Genomic DNA, 24,896 nt, shown 5'->3' with positions numbered 1-24,896 from the left:
GCCAGAGGCTCTGCTGGCTGCCAGGCGTTGTGTCTCCTTAAGCTCGACTGCAAGGATTGATTAACTCACTCCATTAGTGACCAAAATCCCCCCTCTTGCCTTCAAGACAGTTTAAAAGTGAAATAAAAGCCCCAAAAAATGAGCCAGGAGTCAGGGAAACGTCATCAGACAGTCACTGTGGACCACAAAGCACCCACACGCACTCACACTAAAACCCAGATAGGAGTATTTGAGTAACTACTAGTAAACAAACCAAATAATTTAAACCAGTTAAAGAGTCAGAACATTTTCTTCACACTAAGTGAATAATTTATGGGCTGAGCTATAATAAAAATGCCCTCTCCAGGCCTGTACCGCAGGAAAATGTAGCCAGGGAAAAAAAAAAAAGATCACATTTCAGACTCATAAATAAATGAAAAACAAAACCAACAGTAAACAGAGAGAAAAGTATTGCCTTCCTGGTTCCTGGCACTGCCACAGAGACCCACAGTGTGTGGGGCAGACCTTGGTCAAGGGATCTCCTTGCCCATTGTCCCAGGAGAGATCCTAACGCTTCCTCCCCAGCTGGAAATCTGGACCCCAACCCTCCAGACTCACCCTTTAACCCATGGCCATTAGTGTTTAGAGCAGCCACAGCAGTACAAGGAGACAGTTTCCCTCACTAAGATGCTACACAAGGACTGATCCTGCTCAGGGGGCTGTTCCAGCCAACCTCTTCTAGCTGTTTCCAGCATTGCTAACAACTGACAATCAAGGCTACAAGCAAACCTCAGCACCCCTCAGCACTCTTGTACAGCCTTTAGAGCCACGAAACGCTGCCCTTACCCTCTGTGTGGCCCTTCAAATAATGGTCCAAAAAGCAAAGTGCAATGAAGAGAGGTCCCAGGGATGTGAGTTACAGCCAAAATTACTTTCACCCCTTCCTCTGAAAGGAAAACTTGCCCAGAAACTGTACTTCACTCCCACCAAATCCTGGTTAGCTGGGGCAGTTGGCAGGCCCCTGGGCTTGCAGCAGACCTGGATAAATCCCGGGGTGGGGATGGGAGGTGATGCCCTCCCAAGTATCTCCACCAGACCACCTAGAGGATGCTGCACAGGATTTGTCTTCTCCATCCCATCACAGAAGAGCTCTGGGGTCCCCCCAGTCAGCAGCAAGAGTGAGGAGCTCCCATCTTCACCCCCAGCCAAACTCCTCTGGACGTGGCCAAACCCAGGGCACCTGAGGAGCAGCTGGTGACCGTGGCATCCTACCTCGGGGCCGGCTCCGGCGTTTCCGTCTCCCCACGGACGTGCTGCGCAGCGCGGGCTGGAGCTGCCCGATCTCGATGGGTGTGTTGGTGCGGAAGCTCTCCTTGAACTTCTGCATCAGGGACTCCACCGTCTCCTGTGTCACCTCGGGAGCTGCAACACCGGCAAAGGGACTGCGGTTAAAAGAGGACCAGGCCACCCTGTCCCCACTGCCCGTACAACCCCTTCCAAGCAGAGGACAGCATGAGCCGAGGTCTGAGGCAGAAGCTCTGCCAAAACCCTCCAAAGTCACCCATGGGGACCCAACCAGTGTTTACCAAAGCCACAGAAATTAAGAAATTGGATGTTAACAGAAATTGCATTTTTCAGACTGCTTTCCAGCATCTTGGATAAGTCCTTGCCTCCTCCCCCATCTGCATGCGGGACACTCAGAAGCATCTTCCCCTTACTGAAGTTACAGCCTGAAGGGTCCAAAGCACACAGGAACCCCCCCGGGACTGAGCTGGCTTTGGGTCGGGTTTAACTCTCCTCAGGCTTGGCAGCCTTTTGTGGGCACAGGTACCCCTAGGCAAGCAAGTTTTGGATTATGGAGTGATGTGGGGGAGCCAGGCAAGTGAGGTACACCCAGCCTGGGAATGCTCCAAGCTGGGTCAGCAATCCCTGGGCTCTTCAGGGGCTGGATTAATACGTTGGGCAGCAGCAGCAGAGCTCAGAAAACAGTTTACTGCAACTCTACACAGCACATCCAGGCTTTCTAATGCATAAGTAACTCCCCTCCTTGCTCTCACAGTCCCCATCCAGTGATTCCAAATAAAACCAACCCAGAATTGTTGGATGGGCACCCGCCTGCACAACGGGAGGTTACAGGAAACCACAAAACCACTCACAAAGAGCAAAGATGAAAATCAGGATCAAAAGGTTTGTCCTCCTGCAGGCCACAAAGGTCTCCCAGGTTTAACAAACGGTTTGGCCTCTGTCAGCTCTGCGAATAAACTCATTAGCAGAATGTAACCTCTGTCCTGTCTCCATTTTGAGAGCAACAAAGTCCCCACGACTAGCTCCCGAACTTCCCCTGGCCATGGTGTGCCCACACAGTGATCACTGGCCACCTACACCCCTCTCAGATAAGGGATGGACAAGCACTGTGGAGCACGCCAGCCTGCCAGCAGTTACAGGCAGAGGTACAGTTGCGTCTCCCAGGTCCAGAGGCATGTCAGATCCCTATGGAGCTGCTCAGACACCTGGCAAGCTCAGGGTGTGTAACTGCTCCAGACCTCCGATTCCCTTCACAGCTCAGGGCAGTGGCCATTTCATCACGCCACGAGAATGTGGCCATGCAGGATGAGGCATCTGTAATCTAGAGAAGGATTCAAATGCAGGGTCTGCAGCTGACTCCTCCAACAGCACTGTGGGAAGGGAAGAGCCCCGAGCCCCCTGTGCCACACCAGCCCTTAGAGCAGCTCCCCCTCCCTCTCCCCAAATCAGAGAGGCCACTTTCTCTGTCTCCCTGAGCTTGAGAAGCTTTAGATCACCCCAGGGTGACTGTCTACCTCCGCAGGTTGTAGAGATGGAACCAAAACCTGGGAGGAGAGTGCTGTGCCCATGGGAAAGGATCCAGCCATCCAGCACTGAGCCAGGGAGTGGCAAGGATCAAACCTGCTGTTGAGGAAATGCCCAGGATGGGAAATTAAAATTTTGGGACTGCTCCAAGAGAGGGTGGCCTAAAGCACCAGCTACATTACGCCTTCCAGTCATTCAGAATCAGGCTCCCCAAAGGCCCCCGTGTTTACAGCAGGCACAGGCAGATCCCTGTGGTGTGGGATGCCCCAGTAGGCAATGTCACACGGGGAAAAAAATAAAAGAAGAAAAAAACCCCAATAAATCAAGAGCAGGAAAAGGTCTCCAAAGAGCATCTAGTCTCACCCAACAGCACACATCCAACCCTGTCCCGCAGGGATCCATAGAGGTGCTGGGGAAGGAGGCTCAGCACTCTGCTGCCGTGTCTGTGAGGGGAAACCCATCCCTGCAGCTCCTTCACCCAGGAGCAAGTGTAGCAGGGCCCTTCCTGGGAACAGATGGCAAGTTATTTGAACCTCGGGGCTGCGCGATATATAACGTGTGCAAGTGGAGCGGGGAGCTCGGGAACCGCGCGGCTGAGGCTTATTTACCGAAAGGAGGCCAGAAGGAGAGCGCGGGAGGGGAGGAGGGGGCCATGCCTTCAGCTAGCAGCACAACATGGCCAGGTCGCGGGTCTCTTGTGGTCTTTTCTCTGCTGATGGGAGCAATGGGCACAGCAGTGATCGTACCCCATCTGGCCACCACGCTCAGCACATCCATCCAGAGGCATCTGCTCGCACGCTCATCAGCGGAACGACCGCCAAAAGAGGCGGGGGGAACACATTTCCTTCACGGGGATGGGGTCCCTGCAGTTGACAGCTATTTGTGGTGTTACAAACATGCATTGCAGGAATGGGAGCAAAAAGCCGGGGCACAGCTTGCGTGCACCAGCACATGGTGGGCCTCTCCATGTGCCTGAGCTCAGGCAGCTGGAGCAATGGTGGGGAAAAAGGAAACAGGGAAAACCCACAAAACAGGGGACAAAAAAGGAAACAGGGAAAAAACCCTTGACATGATCTTGGCGCAGAGCTCAACACAGCCAGCATGGAGAAAACCCTCGCTGAGAAATGAAAGGTAGCTGGGCTTCAACTGAAGGAATGTCGGGGGTCAAGGATGAAGGAAGGAGCCTTCACGCATTGCCAACCGTGACAAAAAGGGAGGGAGAAGAAACCAGTGCACCATGACATAACAAGACACAGTGCTCACTGGGGCTGGTAGGGCTCTGTTGAATACAGGGGTGTCCGTCACATCTGTAAAAGACACACAGTCCACCACAAACCACAGTCCATTGTAAATTAAAACAGGGGCTTTGCCACCCAGGGATTTCCATGGTCAGCCACCTAAGCCTGGACAGCCAGGGGAGGAACCCACCGCCCACCTGGACCAATGTCCCTCAGGCATCACAGCCCAACATGGCAAACACAAGTTCAGCATGGCGGTGGGCGCACACGTGCACGTGCTGCCGGTGTGCTTGCCACTGCCATCGTCTGCAAAGGTTTTAACTGTTAGGGAAAGGATGGGAGCGCACACTGCCACAGCGTAGTGCAAAGCTTCAAACCCTCCAGCTCAGCCCCACGGAACCCTTGGGCTGCACATGCCAAATATGGGCTCAGCCAGTGGCTCCCGGTGTTGCTGCACTACCCGGATGCTGCTGTGGCACCATCAGTGCCCAGGCACTGGTTCTACCCGACAGCTGAACACAACGCAGAATCAGCAACAACAGGACCACCCCTCCCTGAGCAAGGCTTTGCCAAACCGCCTTCACTCCCAGCCCCCGTTTCTAGGAGATAAACCCATCAGGGCTACTGAGCTCACATCTTCGTCACCACGTTGAGAGTTTCTCCAGCCTGGCAGAGGTGGTGAGATCCACCCCGAGGTTTGGCACAATGCTATGATCTCAATCTTACCCCATCCTAGAAAAGCGAGGGCCTTTGGCAGCGAAACAGCCCCACGAACAAGCTGAAGCACAGGAAGCACGAGGCTCTTCAGCCTCCGCAAAATCAGTTTCCATCTCCAGCAGCGATTTAAGGACGCAGCTGAAGGTCACCATACCTTTGTAAAGCACATTGCATGTTCCCGTCGAACACCTCCCTCCTGTCCACCCCCATATGCTATTCTGAAAGCGATGTGCTCTCCTTATGGCTCCCCTATACGTTTGCACGTCTCCCACAAAACAATTCATACCAATCGCCTTCCTTTCTCCTTTCCTTTTTCTTGCACAAATTGCAGTTGGGAAAATATGTGGCTTGGCATAAAAATCACATCAACAACAACAAAAAAAAGTCATCAGCTGAAAAATACGAACTGTGTTCGGGTAAAAATACATTGCAATGGAGATGGAAGCAGCAGCACCCAATCCAGCCCCCGCAGGACTCCCGGAGGGACCAGAAGAGCCATAGCTCTCCTAGACACATGGGGCTGTTTTGGGGAGATACCAAAACTAGGACCTCACCAGCTTCAGTGGCCAGGAAGGATTCTCCAAAACACAGTCCCAGGCTCAAATCAGCTCAACTGCCCACAACCTGTATTTCAGAGATGCACTAGTTGTGTGCCTCCACCTCCACTGGCCACTCTTGGATGGGGTATCCACCACCCCAGGACATCCCCAAGGGCCCAGCACAAGGAACTGCAAAACCCCCTTGTGCAACCTGCGGTCTGCCAGCAGAGGCTGGGATGCCAGGATGGAACCAGTGGTGATGGAAGTGTCCCACAGCCCTTGGAAACAAGCAGTCAACTTCACGGAGATATTTTATGGTCTTCAGATGTGCCCTTGGAGGATCCCAGTGGTACAGCTGTACCACACACTGGAGGACTGCCCTCAGCCTAAGCCAAGACACCCCCTGGCAGCCCCTCTTGACACCACATCAGACCTCAGCAGGGCAGCAGCTCCTCTCCAAACCAGGCTCAAGGCCTCATGCTGCCGCTGAGCAGTTGGGAAAGCTGGGCATTCCTGGACTTGCTTTTTGCAGCGTATTAAAACAGAGCGGGGAGGCTTAAGGGCTGCAAAGGTGCCACCTTACTCTAGCCTCTCAGTCCTTGGTGTTCAGCTAAAGTTTTGGGCCCTGGAGCCACAACAGTCCCTCACACAACATCTGCATGAAGACGGAAAAGGCAACAGCAGCTTCTGTTAGAGCTTTCTACACCAGGTACTGAGTAAAACATATTTTTAGTAAACATAGTTTTTTAAGCATCTGATTTTCCCATCCCTCTCTTTGATTTCTGAGTGTCAGAGGGCAAGTGATCGATTCCTCAAAATTACCAGTGCTTAAAATGCTCCCAGAGTTTTGTAGAGAGGAATAACTCACAGAGCAGCCCAAGAGCTGCTCGACTGAGCACGCTGCCTCGCTGGAATCAAAGTGTTTCACAAGAATACATCAAACTCAATCAAGGATTACATGGAAAAGTTTGAGCACAATTAGAAGTCAAGGTTGGTGGGATTTTTACCTCCTGACCTGTGTAGGCATTCGTAACGGCACCCATGGCCATGTGTAGGACGCAGCCCCCTCGTCTCGGACACCAGCTCTTCTCCATGTCCATCTTCTGCCCTCTTGCCAACTGCTTCCAGGCTTTTCAAATAATCCTGCCCAGGGAGGTTGTGGGGTCTCCTTCTCAGGAGATATTTTAGACCTGTCCAGACATCAACTTGTGCAACCTGTCCTAGGGAACCTGCTTCGGCAGGGAGGTTGGACTCAGTCTCTGGAAATCCCTTCCAACCCCTACAGCTCTGTGAATCCACTTTTTCGAGGCACAAGGTGCTCTCCTGGGAATCACTGACGCTGCCTCAAAAGGCCTAAATGCATCATCACGTCCATAACATACCACATAAACATCAGGTATGTGTAATGCTGTTTAATAACTTTGCAATTGTTTCCTCCAAATCAGACCTTTGAGTTTCACATGCTGATGTTTCTGAATGCATGTTTTGGAAATCTCTTTTCTACAGAATATTTCAAGAAATCAACTTTCTGATTCTACTTGGGAATGAGCATAAATTTCACAATACTGGAAGTTTTCCACACGGTGGAAACCCTGTTTTGTCACCAACCCTAAATAATGGGTGTTTGTTGCTTTTTGAAGCATGAAATAAGCAACGGTGTTTGTTCTGAAACTGGGATGTGGATGGATTTTCAACAGAGCCACCCTGAAGGTACTAAACTCCAGAAAGCAGAGAGCTCAACTAGCATAAAATTAGGTAATTACGCCACTGCCTATGTGATGATGGTGGGAGAGGTTTGTACCACAACTTCACACATATTGGTATGAGAATGCTTGTGGAGAGTGATGTCCTGCCACAGACCATGGTGGATACGGCAAAGACATGAGAAACACTGAAAACTTTACCTCTCCATCTCTTTCTCCAGCCACCAAACCCCCTCCACCACCACCTCTGAAGCAGAAGTCTCCATCCCTATCAGTCCCTCGCTCTCCACCTATCCAAGTCATATGCCACGTGCGGGCGCATCACACGCCCAAGAACACCAGGAGACTACTGGCTGCATTACACAAGCAACTTTAAAAATATATATATATATATAAAAAAAATCAAAACAAAGCACAAATACCCACACATACCCATACATCAGAGGACCGAGCACCTCCTGCAATGCATACATCTCCAAGCCATCCTTAGGCAAACCCATCAGGGGAAATGATATACGTGGCACCGCGTGCTTCGCCGGAGCTGGCCCCCAGCCCAGCTGCCAGCGTGGCGCGAGGGAGGATCAATCTCTCCCCGAGAAGCGCTTTTACACAGAGGGGTTTTCAGATGCAGCAACAGAGGGATATGGGAAGCCAGGAGCGTTCTGAAAACAGGCTTGTGTTCCATCCCGACGTCTTCTTTCTTTTCTCTCCCGACCCTTTTTGTTGAGTTTTAAAATAGAAAACACACACTTTTTTTAAGGTAAGTATTAATACAGAGGTATTAATACATTCTTAGATTATTATATACATTAATAACTCTCCTTATAAAAATAGATTTTTATACGCAAAAAAAACTGATTTTAATTGCAAATTGGAGGGGGGAAGGGTAGCATAAGAAGAGATAAAGTTTTATTTGAGATGTCTCCTTTGAAGGAAACTGAACAAATGTACTTTCCTCCTTCATATATTCATGAGATGACTGCTTCCCTACCCTGTTCTCCGCCACCCTCAGCTCCGGGCTCAGAGCCAGCTCAGTCCTTATCTGGTATGAGGCAGGGGGAAAAATAAAACTCAACCCTGATAGGATCAGAAGTTTTCAGTAGTTTAACAAATCTGAAGAAAAAGTATCCATTGGTTTTTAATAAAGCTCAGGGTGCTGATGGGGAAGGGGGATGCTGGGAGAGGCTGGCACGCAGCACGGGATGGAGACGGAGACCCACATTTACTCAGGGTCCTGGGATGCCAGGGAACACCAGCACACTCCACAACCCCTCTGACCATGCACCCACTCTGCTTTACTCTTTGATTGCAAAGCTTTGCTCTTCATCCCTGCTTCACCCACATAGAGCAGGAGACAATAGCTGCAACTCCTGTCCTTACTGCAGCCAGTTAAGCTGCTCCTCAAACCGGCAGGACCTATGGGAATGCCCAGCCTTCTGGGAAGGGGCATCAGGAGCCAGAGCCCATGGCAGTGCCCGCCCAGTGCCGGCTGCCCTGACCCTTCTTCATCCTCTCTCCAGTCACGGCGCTCAATTGCTTCCCAGCTAATTGCCTCCACTCATGTGTGCAAACTAACCGTTTACTGGAAAATGCCACGGAATGTTAATTTCATTCCGAATTGGGTAATTGCAAAGCACTTCTGGGGTTTTTTTATTATAGGAAATGAGTAAGTATTGTATTAATAGCATCGTTTCCAACTTCGACCACAACTGTAGCCCCATCGACAGAGCCGGTGAGTTATTCGCCACCCAGCAGTTTCTTTTCCTTTCCACCTTCCTCCTTTCCCTTTCCCCCACCACACTCCCAACTGCCCAGGCAGGTAATTAAGATAATGCACTATAATTATGAACACAGCACGAAAGATCAAATGCTTAAGAGCCACGATCCAACGGTCTCCACCTTTGCCCTGCACCTTTGCCTGGTGAGCACCCCACAAAGCAGCCGGGTCTCTGCATGTTTTGGGCTGCCACCCACCAGGTTTGACCTTCCCAGGAGCTGTTTCTGACTAGGAAATCCTTGTCTCTTCTACAAGGCAAAGACTTTTCTGGCACATCCCTCCCTTAACATCAACAAGGCACTGCAGACTGGGGTTGTTCAGCCTGGAGAAGGCTCCAGGGAGACCTTATTGTGGACTTTCAATACTCAAACAGAGTTTGGAAGAAAGATGGGGGCAGACTTTTAGTAGGAGCTGCAGCAAAAGTTCAAGGGGTAACAGTTTTAAACTAAGAGAAGGAAGATTTAGGCTAGATAGAAGGAAGACATTTTTTGCAACAAGGGTGATGAAGCACTGGCACAGGCTGCCCAGAGAGGCTGTAGATGCCCCAGCCTCAGAAACATCCAGGTTTGGGCTGAACAGGGCTCTGAGCAACCCGATCTAGTTGAAGGTGTCCTTGCTTATTGCAGGGGGTAGGACTGGATGATCTTTCAAGGTCCCTTCCAACACCTAAATGTTTTTTGATTCTGTCATTTGTTCTGCTGCAAGGTAAAGGCTTTGACCCCAGGATGCTGCTCTGTTAATATGCCCCATCTACCCCTGATCCCAGCACCAACAGGGTCTGGGCCACTGGAGACTTTGCTTCCCACTATCTCCACTCCAATAAAACCCTTAACTTACCTTTTCTTTTTATGAGGCACCATAACTTTATCGCTTACACAGAGAGCAGAGACGAGCAGGAAAGATGGGCAGACCCTCAGCAGCAGCTAATGCTCCTCAAGTTATAAAATAATGGAGAAGTTAAATAAGAACACTCTGGAGAAAGGTTCCCAATTTGGTGCTAATGGGCACACGAAGCGGCCCGGGCTAATGTTGCGTGGAAGAGAGCTGACGGCTCAAGAGCACAGCGCTGACCTCCACCGCACATCTCCAGCAACTCCACAACACCAGGGGAAAATCTGTGCCGGGAGCCAGCTGGGGCAGGGACCCACTGAGGGCAGGAGAAGGCTCCATCCCCACCTGGCTGAGGGACCTCATCTGGAGGATGAGCCTGAAGGAGCAGCACTTCAGCATCTGTAAAGCAGGAGTGTGAGAGAGTCCCAGCACCCCTAGGAATGGACAAAGCAGGGCAGGCATCCTGGAACAGCAAAGGCCAGGAAACATGGGTGGGAAATGTCCCATGGTGACCTCTCTCTGGTCTCAACCCCCACTCAACTCCCTACTCAGCAGCATGGCATAGAGCGAATCTGCTGGTTGGATGTTAAAAGAAGGGCAAACCACCAAAAACCCATACTGCAATGGGGCCAAGGAGCCTTAGCAATGCACGCAGCAGCAGGGACCAGCCACCTCCCATGCTGGAAAGCACTGAAGTACGGGTTATAGGCAGGAAAGAAGGATTTAGGAAGCAGCTCGCTAACTCCAAAGACAACCTGGAGCTGTGGGAACATCCACAGAGCCCAGGCTATCAAAAGCAAGCCCCTTCCAAGCCAGACAGGTGGAGCAGCGAGGCTGAGCACCGCCAGACTTCACAGGACCTGGTGGGTGCATCACTGAAAATGCTGTAACTCACCGGGGCCGTCAGAAAGGATTGATTCAAAGCACCTTGTTAATAAGTTTCCTCTCCCACCGGTCCTTCGCGTAGGTCACTGCCCAATGATAAATGGGACTGGAAGGTGCCTGCAGACCTAATATCAGCGCAGGTGCCTGGCCTCGATCCATCTTCCTTAGGAACCAGCTGACAAAACTAACCATCTCGGTGCTACAGCCAGGTAACACATGATGGATAGGAGGAGGGCATGCAAACAGAGCCAAGACCTGGAGCTGCAGCTGCCCTCCCTGATCTCTTCCCCATAAAATCCAGGACAGACCGATGAGGAGACCACTTCACCTAAACCAACCAGCGCAGCCCTGATGCTGATAAAGGCAAGGCAAAGAAGTGACAAGCATTGTGTACCAAGAAAAGCCCATTGCCCTAATGCACCCAACAGGATCTAGAGCAGTTTCAGCTCTGAGCATCCTAAGAACTGACTGAGTACTCACTAGCATCTATGTATTTCCAGCAGAAATGGGAACATTGTGTGTTTGTTCTCCATCCCAGACTCCAAACCTTCTTCTCCTGGTCAGCCTGACTTCTGAAACCAGTGGTGGGTTTTTGCTCCATGCTGACACCATGGAAGGACAACCTTGGGCAGAGCTGCAGCAATCCCAGGCCCTCTGCATTGCACACTAAGTAGCTGCAAGATGCAACCCAGCACAGAAATCCAGGAGAGGGAAAGACACTTGGGATCCCCAGAATCTCCCAAGGGGAATAAACAGCCACTATATTATTTCTTAGGGTTTGCATCAGGGGAAAAAAGTAAAAAAAGGATTACCTCAAAGCTAATCCTGGTCAACAACTGGCCTACAACCCAGCTATGCCTTAAATAATGTAGTGCTTTATCAAACATTCATTGTGATGCACAGAGTGATGAACAATGCACGCCTGGCATTTATATAAATATAGTTCCTGATGGCTTGTTTTCCTTGGACAGCCAAAACTTCACAGCTTATCTTCTGTGAGCTTGTGATTTTGCCTGGACAAAAAGCACTTTGGACACCTGGGGAATCAGGACAACTGCACACAAAACTGCCTCGACATCTCCACAGGAACTAGCAGCCCCACAAAACCCAACAAAACCCCACACTAAAAGACCTGCTGCTGACCCAAGGAGCCACAAGTCACCTACCTGTGGTTGGGAGAAGAGGTGACCACATGATATATTGTCCAGCAACAGAGTGAGACCACCCTGAGCCTCACAGAGTGACAATAAATCAGCAGGGCTCCAGGAAGCTGCCATCCCTATGGGATGCTCAGAAAAATGCTGACATATTGAAACACCCCTTTTTCACTCCCAATGGCACCACCAGAAGCAGCTTTTCCATCTGCTTCTTCCCTGCTCTGTCTCATGAAATTACAAGTGGGATACACCAAAGCTGAAGAGAGGGAAGAAAACCAAGAAAACTACGTCAGGAAATCCAATCTACTGGCCTTTATCAACATCTACACTTACCATGGGCCAGGAAGAGTCCTGACTGGTCTGAGATGTTTAAATCTTCATTAGTCATTAAGCACATGCCAACATGGTAATGCCCTTGGCCAAGGGGATGCAGCACCAGAGGAGGCCATCAGCTCCCAGGAACTTCCACCATCCCTTCTGACCTGTGAAGATATCCTGTGCTCACTCCCATGCATCTGTGGTGCTTCAGGCCACTTTCTCTGGGGGGTGTCAGGGAGGGGGAGCATCCCCCACAGGACCAGCAGGCCAGGAGACCATTGTTCCTTCCTTCCCTCCATGTTGAGCAACCCAAACTCTGGATGAAGGCAGCCAGTTCAGTGTGATAGGATATCAAAACAAATCTAAAACTCCAGTCTGGCAGCTCTCCATTCAGAGCTCAAAAGGTAATTAATATATTAATTATGACTGTGTTTATCTCTCTGGAAAGCAAAACTTTTCCCTGGCAGGTATGGCTGTTTTCTAATCAATGCTAAAGTCAGAGCTGGCATCACCATAAAACTAAAGGACCCAACAGCACATCCACTGTCATCTCTGCAACTGGGGCCCCTGTTCTCTTCATTAATGCACTCAAATCAGCTGGAATTAAGCATGTTGAACTTAAAGACACGTTTAATTTCTTTAGCAACTCAAGACCCTAGCTAAGCATGTGCTTAAACATTGTCTGAATTGGGATCTGATTCCTGCCCTCTTTGGCCTCTTCCTTTTTTCCTTATTTTATTTCTGTCAAGCTGAAATTTGCAGCTGGCTTTTTCAGCCAGGAATAGGGGATTGCAAAAAACACTTTCCACTGGCAGGCTACGTGAATATACATTTTCAAAGGTCCCTGTAAATTACGCAAGGAGTTGGCGGGGATTAGAGCTGGGCAAAGCTGATCACGTACAAAGAGGGTCACGATCCCATCAGGTCACTGGAAAGAAGACAGAGCCCCAAGACAAATCAGATGCCAGCCTGACGTACTATCCCATTTTAGCTTCCAGCCCCGGCAAAAGTTAAGCTATCATTTTATTTATTAAAGGCTCAGAAAGCCTCTGGTTAATGCTTGGATTCAGGGTGGCACTGCATCTGCCTACCCGAGAGAAGGGCAGCTGTAGGCAGCAGCTCCCAGCCCCAGTGATGATGGCTCAGCCCAGTGTGGCAGGGATCTCCCAGCCCACAGCCAGCCACAACCCCAGCTGAGCTCCGATAACCCCTCAAGGATGCTGGGTTGTCAGCTCAGGGACAGTATCACCAAGGCAATCATCTTGCTCCCATTGCCCTCGAGCTCTCTGCCCATCTCCATCACGAAGGAGAACACCATCACCCTGCCCATTACGAGGGCATCGCCTCTGACATACCTGGGCTTTAAATCTCATGTCCAAGATACTGGAAATATTCATGTATTTGTTACAAATAAGATCTCTAGAACACAGCTTAACTACCAGCCCTCCACATCTCAGGCCCCAAAACATCCCTCCAGGGCAAAGCTGGAAGAAGCTTCACTGGGAGGTGAAGATGATGACTGAAATGCAGCCACCAAAACAGCTGCCCCTGTGCTGGTGGGTGGCATAGGAAGCTCCCTCTCCTTGTCACCAGGACCCCTCCCCTGCCTGCTGTTATCTCAGATCTGAGCCAGTTCTCTCCCCTGCAAAAACCCCTTCTCCTACAGTTCTTCTGGACCACATCCCACAGAGTGTTTTGGCCAGGAGACCACAGGCTGTCAATCCCTTACATTAGCAGTTCCTACATTTCCTTTTGTCCCCCATCTTCTGCCTGGCTTGGCTCCCCTCTCCATCTCACAGGTGAAGACTGGACCTTTAAGTGACATGACCATGGTTACCAGAGCAGCCAGTGGCAGAGTGAAGGCAGATCTACACCTCCAGGTTCTCTCTAGGTGCCAGGCCATTTTTCAGGCACACTCAAAAGCCCCTTGCTACCACTACAGAGAAAAGCATCCACGGATCAAGTAAGAGAAACTTCAGAGGTTTACCTCAGTTCACACAGCAGGTGACAAGAAAGTCCAGGAGATATGAATTCAAGATGACTGCACAGCCACACCTTTGATATGCCTATGGTATTAATCATTGGTACCATCAGTAATAAGTCCTGTCTCCTGTCTAGACTTGGAGGCCATACCCAGACTGCAGAGCCTGTGAAGCCAGCACGAAGGCCCGCTTGAAAAGTTCTTTTTTTGAACATGAAAGAAACTGAGAAAATAAGGCTGGATCCTTTGTTGCAGGACTGGAATTGCAGATACTCCATTTTCAAGTCTGACATCTATTTTCTGCTCGCTTTTCTCCAGGCAGTAGTTCAGCTTCTCACTGATCCTTAGGAGATTTAGCTTGGCAAAATCTTCTCGGGGAACTTGTGGGTAGCCCCACATTCAGGCTTGCTGGGCTTTTATCTGCCTTCCTTTACCATCTCCATCTCTGTGCATCCAACACATCCCATCTGGGGATGCTGCTGTGGTGCCTGCACCAGACTGGGAACCGAACCTGCTCAAACAGCACCTGATGGGCAGAAGCGAAGGGCTCCTGCTGCCATAGGTGAGACCACATCGGTAAAGAGGAGAGCTGGGTATATTAAAACATAAAAGCAAGTTAGAGATTCCCAAAGGACTGGAGCTCAAGACCATCTGCTCAGGAAAGGCAGGAGAGCAGAAATCATCAGGAACACAGACTAGAAACTACCCAAAGTGAGGACAGAGGCAGTGAGGAACACTGACATCACCTTCATGAATTTACCCCTCCGTCACAGAACTCAGGGATGCACAGTGACTGGGTTCAGACACAAGGGTCTCCCCACCCAAGGCCAAGAGCCCAGGAACAAACCGCACCCCACAGCACAGACCTCTCTTGGCTCCACACACCCCCATGGGACGCGAAAACCCTGGAGACAACCCAAAACCACGCAGGGCTGGTGCAACCCCCTTTCCACACCGGCACAAAGGGATCCTTTGTGCCTAATTAGGACTGCCTGGCTATTGCCTCCTTCCTCGCTCCATTTCATTTTATTATATTAATTTCAAAAAAGACTACTTTTCTTCTTAAACTGCCTTGGATTTCTTCTTCTGTCTAAATTCATCTGGGTTCTGGGCAATGTCACCAGGTCAGTTTGTGCTCCTGCTGCAATTCTAATTTTGTCAGCTTTCCATTTTCTAGGGACTTGGGGGATTTTTTTTTCCCATTCTCCTTTTTATTTAATTTTTTTCTCCCCTCTCTCCTCTTCCCCCAAGTCAAAAATGATTTTGCATAACAGTCATAATGTTAATGGCCCTGCACAGCGCATCCAGATTACAGCTGCAGCTAGGGAGAAATAAACATCTCATCTTTGCCCTGCTGTTTATCTACCCACAGCAGAGCCTGGTATCAGGTCAGAACCTGTAATTTCATTAACTTTATCATTCAGACGGGCTTGTTGCTAGATGTCATTATTCAGCACATTGCTCCCGTGTTTTGTTTGTGCCGGGCTTCACTTCAGATGCTCCGGCGTCGCGTGGGAGCAGCCCTCCTCATCTGCATCACTGCTTAGTGCTGCCTGAGACTTGGGAAGAAAGTTTGGCTCATTGATCCACGCTCTGCTTGCCCATGATTTGAAAAACACTTCTGCTGCTCAACCACTCGGGCAGGGACTTCTCTCCTGGTTTTGCAGGGCTACATGGAGCACAGTCACCCAGTGCAACTCCCCCGTCATCCCCCATCCCAATACATCCAGAAGGTCCATGTGGGGAATAAGAACACCTCACACTCTTCCTCATGGAAAAGGTGAGCCCCACAGCCATCCAGCACAGGGTGCGTGGATCCTGAGTGATGGAAAGCACCCGCCACCAGCGCGACACGGCACCTGCAAATCAATCACTGCGTGGCATGTGGGGGAAAGCAAGTGGCACAGGTAGGCAGAGGGTGAGCCAAAACCCTCCATCTTCATCGGATTTGCCATCCCAAGTAATTAATGTTGGGAAGTGACACTTGAAAGAGCCTCTAGTGACAGCCCCAGCAACGATACCATTTGGAGCCTGCTGACAAGTCCCAGCTGATGTCTTATCACAGCTACACCACATGAGCGGCGAGGAGGGCTCTTCCCCTGGGTGCTGATGTGGTCCCTGAGATGCAAGCACAGCTCCTTGCCCAGCCCCAGAGAACACACCAAATCCGGCAGCTCTGGTGTGTAGGGGAAGGTTGCCCTGTCCTGAGCTAGGGCCATGCTCCACAGCTCGGCTGGCACATCCACCTTCAATCCACCGGGAGAACTGTGCCTGAGAACGAATTTCCAATCCCAGGGGATCTCCCGGTACGCTGTGTCTGCTCACACCAACTGCAGCTTCTCCAGCCCACCTGCCACATCCCCATGGGAATCCCGGCCACATCTGCTGCCTGCAGGCAGGTTGAAGCACCTGTGTGCACAGTGCATCTGACACCTCCTGAATCACCACGTTCCCCCTGTGTGTGCAAACCAAGTCCACATGCAAAGCACGTATATTTACATTTCTGGTATAAAACCCCCTAGGTCTGAAGTACATCCACCTTGTCCTTGATGATCCAGGCTCTGACCAGCTTCAGCAGAGAGAAGCAAGCAGCACATACCACAGCTCGACTCCTTGAGCAAAGCCTCATCCAAGAGTGACCATCTGGGAGGAAACACACTGGCACTGTTTGGAAGGATGAAAGCAGGTAAGGCACCAGCCTGCCTCCATCCAAGGCACAAATCCCAGTGGCATCGTGAGTTGAACTGGTAGGAGCATTTGTGACCATATTTTCCAGCCTGGGGCAGCCCTGGCTTGGGGGGTGGTTCAGCCAGTATAAGAAGTTCTTTACTGCCAATTCCTGAAGCCCTCAGATAGTTTAATATTCTGCCCTAGATCTTGTTTACTATTATGTTTTGAAGAGGACTGAAATGCAGTTACTGCTGTCTTCCCCACTCACACAACTCTAAATAATTTATAGAAAAGCAAAACAAAGACGAGAATATGAAAGAATAAAAGAGGCAGCTCAGTTACGCGACGTGAAGGCTTTCATTCCTTCATTCTCTCCAAGCAGAGGGCTGGGGAAACATCTCTTAACACCACAGGCCAGTAACAGCCAGCCATACACAAAGGGGGATGCCAACGCAAATGCTCGGATCAGCACTGGGGGGTGGCAGATGGACCCCTACGCACCTCCACCTTGGCTTGAGCAACAGTAACCATCACCACTGTGATAACAAGAGTAAAAAGTGCTGTCAGGGGGAAGAAGCACAACCTCAGGCAGCACTTGAGACCATCACAGGTGCAGGGACCTGCTTTCTCAGCACACTGGGCTCTCCCCAGCTCCGATGCTCAGAGCTGCAGCGTCTCCTCCACAGACCCAAGCAGCACCCCCCTTCCCATCCCTGCCCCCCATCGCTGCCCCTGTGGGTGCTCCAACAGGGATTGCTTGGTCTTTAGGGAAGCTCAGCGGCTCATGAGAAAGAGGGGAGAAGACCCCCTGAGCCCCTTCCCTGCACAGAGGCAACAGCCTCCAGAGTCACCCAGCAATTAGCACTAATGTACTTTGCTTTTGTTTGTTTGAATGCATTTTGCTGTGCCTCGCAGGTGAACAATATTAAACAGCTTCTAATGATGATTCAATAAGCAGAGGTGGGTGTTGCAGCTTCAGAGAGACAGACTTTAAAAATGCAGGCAATCAAGTGTGCATTAGCCGAAACACTCAGGGGAGAGCACCGCTCGCCTGCGTACAGGAGACCCATCCCCCCAAGATATGCAACGGCACCTGTGCAGCCTGTGGCCCCTCCAAACCCATGCAGAGGTGGGCAGCACCCATGTTCTCCAAGTGCAGAGAGCACAACACAGTCCAGCAGCGGGACTTTATCTGCAGTTAAGAAAACACCTAAATGAAAAGCAGCCAGTCTAGACTGCTCTCACACTGACCTCCTCCATGAGTTCCTGAGTGCCTCCCAGTAGCACCTTGAGAGTCACCACCAGCACCCACCTCCTGTGATTGGGTGTCCCCCCTGCCCCAGGGGAAGCTGCACGCACAGGGTGACCACAGGTAGCAGCTGCCTGTGTGATCACTGCCAAGCCCTGTCCGCACAGGCTCCCTGCACCCAGGGCAGCCAGTGACACCGTGTATGTGACTGCTGCTGACTATAGAAAACCTGTCCGTCTGTCCTACCACATCCAGCCTTTGGCTACACACTGTATTGGACTGTTTTACCCATAAGGGACCCCACCGCTACTTTCTTTCTGAGCTGGGCAGAGCTTTGGGCAAGGGAAACCCCAAAGGGACCAGAGCTCCTCCAAGTCCCAGCCCAGCACCTCTGGGGAAGGCACAAAGCACCTGCAGCACCTCACCTGCTCAGGAACGGGCACCCCAGCTCAGCTCCCACCAAGCAGCTCCCTGCAGCTGCTGCAGGGGTTTATACCTTACCCCATATTATACCTTTCAAGCAGCCAACGCCACAGAGACAGGCAGCAGCCAGCACCCACACTTCAGGAACCACACAGGCTTCCTTCTAATTCAACCTACAGATGCTCTATGATGCTGTTTGCCATGCCAAACACCACAGGTGGGAAAGGGTTCACGTTTGGGGTATCTCACCCACTGGATCCACACAGACCTAGCTCAGCACTTCTGGCTGCATCAAGAATGTTGTGATCTGCCATTTCCAACTCCACACAGGGCTCCTGTGTGCTTGCCTTAAACCTACAGCCCTGACGACTTGGTTTGCAGGTGACTACAGAAGCATTTGTCTGGTTGCTGAGAGAATAAAGCACAAGGGATGTGTTACTGCCACTGACAATACAGCTTTATGGAGCAGCTCTCCGAGGAGCACAGAGGCTCAGCAGGCTGGCGGAGCCCCAGCGCACCGACACGTTTGCTCCTAGAACTGATGCCCTGCTTGACAGCAAGGCAATGAACATTTCTGCCACCTGGAGAGCCACAGCCAGCCTGATGGATGCCTGTGTGCTCACATTCATCCACAGCAAGATGTCTGTATGAACCCCAGCATTCCCATCCTGCTGAGGAGACAGGTATTCCAGCGCTGCTGGAACAGCAGGACCAACTCCTCCAGACCACCACACACAAGGTGTCGCATAAGCCCGCAGCATACAAAGCAACTCCCTCCCTGGGGAAATGCCAGCTCTGCTCCCCCAGCCAGGCACCCCCCAAACCAATGGGGTTTTGCAGGGGCCACTGTCATTGCTGGGACCAAAACCACTGAGCCTGAAAGTGGAGCCCTGAGATTCCCACCCACCAGCCAGGCTTGTGCTGGGAACACAAGGCTGGTTTTGGAAGAGGACATGGCAAAGAAGACAGGTCAACTCCCACGAATCCACGTCTCTGTAGAGCTCCTGTGCACGCAGCTCATGTGCTCCTGTGCACGCAGCTCATGTGCTCCTGTGGCACCCAAACCCACAGCCCAGTAGGACAGTCTGCGAGGGGACCTGGTCTTCTGGGCTGGCAGCAAAAGCCAAGGGCTCTACTACTGTGCCTCAGTTTCCCCAGCACTGCCAGTTTTCAGGAGGAGCAGTTCAGGACATGAACTGCAAACCACCTCATAGGTGACAGCTGAGGACCAAAGCCCAGAGGGCTACATTGCCTATGCACTGATGAGCCACCCTCTCGAGGTGATGCCACACAGGATGGACACCCTGGCAGGGGATGGGGAGAGGAAAAGAGGAGAGAGAAAAGCCACAAACCTTTCTTCTCGTAGTCAGGCTTCTCCTCCCCACCCCGACCCAGGCTCTCCAACGTCCGTGTCACCTGGCTGCCAAATTCATCCTCCCTGGTGCTGGGCTCTGCCCGACGTGGTGTCTCCTCTTCCTCCTCATCCTCGTAGTCATCCAGAATGGGGGTCTCGCGGATGGGTACCCCAATGACCGAGTTATGGGCCTGAAGGCGTGAGTTGCGGAAGCTCTCGCGGGCCTGGGGGCCCAGCAGCACCGAGGGGATGTAGTGGATCTCGTGGGTGGCCTCCGTGCTGGCACTCTTCTGCGGGATACGGCGGCGCTTGTGCCAGCGTCGCTGGGCGTACAGAGCCACCGTGAAGACCAAGAGGAGCAGGAGCAGCGCGATCAGCCCACCCTGCAGAGGAGAGCAAAGGGTCAGGGATGCACAGGGATGGGTCAAGAGACAAGGTGTAGAGGTGGAGCAGTAGATGCTGTGTCCAGCATCCACGGATCCTCTTCCACCCCCAAGAATCCTTTTCTCAGTGCTCCACAAACCACACAGGGCTTGGGGGGAGGGGAGGAGAGGTTCACAGAGCACTCACACACACAAGGTACAGGTGGGCAAGCTCCCTTGCATGGGGAGATGGGAAAGGAGGAAAATGTGTTAAAACAACCCTCCAACAGCAAACCCTCAGCAGAGACACAACATTTCATGTGACAACAGTGCAACAAGTGGCATCACACAACCACCACTCCCAGGGGTGCGGCTACTCCAGGTTACATGTTTACACCAGGTTTGATGTGCCTATGGTTTCAGCAAGACTTCAGCTGCAGAACTGGGGACACTGCACAACACATTACAGACCAAAGCCTTCTCTGCAAAGCTCTCCTCTTCCCCTCCCCTCCTCCAAGTTTTCTTCAATGCAGCTCCCAACTCCATCACCATCCAAACCAGAAAAAAGCCTCTACTGAAAAAAAAAAAATAGAACCCTACCTGACTTCCACACTCAGAAGCAAGGAACAGTGTGGACACCTCAACCTGCAAGAGCAGTGTCCTGGTTTCAGCTAGGACTGAGTTAGTTTTCTTTCTAGCAGCTGGTACAATGGTGTTTGGGAGTTGGGATGAGAACAGTGTGGATAACACACTGATGGTTTAGTGGTTGCCAAGCAGTCAAGGACTTCTCAGTTGTTCCTGCTGCCCTGCTAACAAGGCGGCAGGGGACACCCAGGAAGCTGGGATGGGACACACCATGGACAGGTGACCCAAACTGGCCAAAGAGGATATTCCATACCAGTTATGTCATGCTCACCATAAAGAGGGGCTGGGGGGAGGAGAGGTGCACAGCTCCAGGATGGGCAGTTTTTGGGGATAGCCCAGCTTCAGTAGAGCTCTGAGCTGTATGGCCTGAACTGTGCAGTGTGGTGAGAAACTGCAGTGTGTAGCATCAGTTTCATATATTTTTGCTATAGAAGTCCTGTTACTATTATTTCTCTCTCTGCTGTCCTAGTAACCTATCCTTATTCCAACCCACAGGGTTCACCTTCCCCACCCCACCCAGAGCAAGCAGCTGAGCAGTTACCAGTTCCCAACTGGGGCAGAACCATGACAAGCAGATACATGTTTCCTTGAGCTTACACAGCACCTGACATACAGAGACCCCAGAGCATCACCAGAGCTCCCCAGCGTGAGCCACCCACACATCCCCGGCATCAAGTCGAGACCATTTCCACAGAAGGGTGCTTTGCCAGAGAGAAACCACAGCACACCAGACTCTCCAAAGGGAGGCCCAGTGACAAGGACATAGTGGGGGCATGAACATCCACACAACTAACCACACTGCAAACTCAAGTCCAGCTTCTGTGCCGGAGTCCCTCCAGCAAAGCAAGGGCTCCCACCAAAAAGAAGCATTTCAGAACAATGTAGATAAGACTAGTAGGAAAAGTCTTCTCCAAGGCATCAAGATCAACCCTGAGCTGCCCAGCTGGACACTGCTCACGACTGGGGGCTCTCTGCAACTGCAAACTGGCTGCAGGGCAGAGCAGGGCACTCACCACTCCATACTCACAGGTACACAGGTACTTGTCTTCCCTGGAAAACCACAACCAAAGACCGATGCTCAGAAAAGGCCAGGGAGACCAACAAAGCCCTGGCACAAGGAGCAACTTCACTGCCCAGAGCAAGGGAGGGCATCCAGGCATCCACCTCCCATCACCCCCAGCAAACAGCTTGGAGAGGATAAACCTGCCAGCACACTAAATTACAGACACAGATAATGTTAATGTGCCATTTCCCACCCAGTTTGGGAACGGCAGGGTCTGCTCAAGCAAGCTGAGGGCTCCCAGCCCAGCCTGGCTGCAGCTCTGCATCCTTTGGGGACAGGCCAGAGGTCACTACTCCATCCAGCCACTGAGACAGCAGCCCCATCTATGCCCAGGAAAGGCCAGGGATGCCTGTGCCAGCCTCTTGGGTGAGCACGCATGGGCTCAGAGCAGGTGGCTCAGTTTCATCGTGTGCCTTTCGTCCCTGACCCCATGCCAGCAGCTGCTTGTTTAACCATGACACACGCGCCAGGAGAGGTTCCTGGGGAAAAGGGAAGGGGAAAAAAAAAGTCAAACTTAGGAGGCATTCAAGCCAGCCTCATTTTAATCTATTTTTCATGTTAAATTATCCAACTGAGGGAGCTGGAGAGAGAAAGGGGAAGGAAGGGATAATATGAGAAATGTTTTATTTGACAATGTGTCATTCGGAAACTGATTATTTCTGTCTCTGAGCTTTTTAATATTCCCAAACAATGGCCGAGCCGCACGGGGATTTGGTATTCTAAGGCTGGATTTATAATACTCTGTTCTGCAGTGATAAGAACACGGGCCTTTAATCCTCTGAGCTGTGAACATGCATATTCTCCCACGTAATGTCCTTCCCACCGCGCTCCCACGTGCCCTGGGCCGGCCGAGCAGGAGTCACTGGGTTGCTGAGACCCACAGGAGAGGAGGAGGGAAGGGAGGAGGAGGATGGCAAGGAAGAGGACTGGCTGGGGACAGCCCATGTGTGTGCAGAACCACAGGGCTCGTGGCACATGAGCACATCTCACCTGAAGCTGGAAAGCAGCAAGGCTGGGACTTACTTGAGGGAAAAGCTATGGAAGGAGCTGCTGCAAAGCACAAGAGTCTGGGCGCTCACAGACATTATGAAGGCTGTCCAGCTGCTGCCCTGGAAGGCCATCACTGTCCAGGTATCTAGTAGAGATGCTGAGCAATTTCTGAGCAGCAAGAGGATACATGCTTCTTCCAACACAAGCCACTACTCTTCTCTATCAAAGCAGTGACAGAGGAGGGGGTCCTACCGCTCCTCTGGGGTCTGGGCAAGATTCCTTGCAACAGTCCCTGCCCTGTCTCTGCCTGGGCTCCTCAGTCAGTTCTTCTCCCTGCAGTGGGGTGGACCCACATGACATGGGTCCCCCCAGGAGTCATCCTCCAGCCCCACAGCTCTGCAGGCAAACACAACTGCAGTGGTACGGCCCAGCCATTAGGACAGCAAACCCCAAGGGGCTGCTGGCTGCTGCAGCACAATGGGACTGAAGTCACAGGAGAAGGTCCCAGGCTGGAGGAGATGGTTTGGGCTGGGTAGACCTGTTACACCCAAGCATCCCTTCTGCACTGCAAAACACACCGCATTCAGCTGGGTCTGACCTGAACCCTTCTGCTGCTGCCACTGAACACTGACACATACTAAGTCTTACCCTGGAAAGAAAACAAAAATCCCCATTTCTTTCCTAACTTTGAAGTCCCAAATGCTTCCACACCACATCCAGCTCCACTTACTGTCCTGCATCACGCTGACAACCAGCCCCATCACTACTGATGCTGGATGACATGGGGCTCTCACAGCCCAGGGCCATCACTCCATGGACAGTCCCCCAGGACAGGCAGGCTCTGTATGGCACAAACCCTGCAGAAATACACCCCCCCCATCACACCCTGCAGCTTCGGAGAGCTGGGGCTAGCGGGACCCCAATGCCAGAGTATCACATCACCCTGCACAGTCCCAGCAGCAAGCCATGGTAAGCAAACAGGTATCAGCAGTAGCTTCCCAACCCTCGGAGCTCTTCACACTGTGTGTTTTTCCTTTCTTTCCTTTTTGGCCGTGAAGGTAATTAAACACTAGAACAATTTACCAAAGGTTGTAGTGGATTATCTGTCACTGTCAAGTTTTTATTTTACTTTTTTTAAACCAAGCCTGGATGCTTTTAGAAGACTTATGCTTTATGTCAAATGAGAAGTAAAGGCTTCAGGGAGTTCTTGTGTACAGCAGATGATCCCGTGGTCTCTGCTGGTCTTCCACTCACCCAACTTTGTCCTTCCCACGTTGCTATGTGAGTCACAGCATTTACTCTCGAGCACCTTAACTCTCTTGCAAACATTTCACCCCCTCCCCAGATCAGCTCAGATGTAAAAAGCACCACCAGCCTGAGGACACAGGCAGGCAGGCACGACACATCCAGCTAACACACCTCAAAGGGGAGATCCTCAGACCTACGCACCTCAGCACACAAACCTCTCCTGGCTCATCTCAGCCACTGCTGAGGGCTACAATAAAGCAGTGCTCAACAAGCAGGTGTAGCAAACATTTACATTAGGTTTTAGCCATGCTCTAATTAGAGCTAAAGGATTTCTAATTAATTTAACTAAAAGTGATGGCTGATGGCAGCACGGAGACTATAAATGCCGTTTCACCAGGTAGAGTCCTGCTCCCCCTCACAGATCCTCTGAGGCCACATCCCAGAGTGAACAGCAGACAAAAGTGGAGCTGGGATCATCAGTGTTAATTGGCAATCAATCCTCTTGGCCAAACCCTCTCCTGCAGCCAAACTGGGAGCAGACCCTCTCAGTGCCTGGGCTGGCAAGAGGCAATCCCAGGTCTGTCCACCTTCTCCCTCCCAGCTCCACCAGCAGGTCCCTTCACTACCCCAGACCCTGCACCAGGACCCCCACACCCCACCCAAGCTCTGCTCAGGACAACTTCAGGAGAAAACCACCATATTTTATGTGTTCAGGCTGCAGGGCTTCTGCTTCTTTCTTCCCTTCCCAGATCAAACCTCTGCACCACACCAGCTTCTCCCTAGGACTCCTTTGCCTTACTGCTCTTTTTCTCTTTGCTGCACCTCTCGATTTAAATATTTCTTCTGCAAATCTTAATTAACATGCTGTTTGCACCTTCCTTCAGATCATTAACGATGAAAAATAAGGCTGATCTCTGCAGACTTCTCTCAGAGTCTTT

General features: G+C 51.3%; 1 protein-coding gene across 1 annotated transcript in view; it reads right to left on the bottom strand.

The window, feature by feature from the left end:
• ASTN2 (astrotactin 2) overlaps positions 1-24,896 on the bottom strand; it is a gene marked incomplete at its 5' end in the record, with an annotated part of 343,253 nt that overhangs the window by 235,468 nt on the left and 82,889 nt on the right. The window contains 2 exons of the mRNA XM_084272571.1: positions 1,252-1,401; positions 19,649-20,033. Coding sequence (XP_084128697.1) covers positions 1,252-1,401; positions 19,649-20,033 — 535 coding nt within the window. The remainder of the gene's footprint in view (positions 1-1,251; positions 1,402-19,648; positions 20,034-24,896) is intronic.

This window comes from Gallinula chloropus (genome assembly GCF_964237585.1).
Source record: "Gallinula chloropus genome assembly, chromosome: 18".
In the NCBI taxonomy this organism is placed as follows: Eukaryota; Metazoa; Chordata; class Aves; order Gruiformes; family Rallidae; genus Gallinula; species Gallinula chloropus.
The sequence above is the reverse complement of the archived record's forward strand: the minus strand, read 5'-3'. Positions and strand labels throughout refer to the sequence as shown.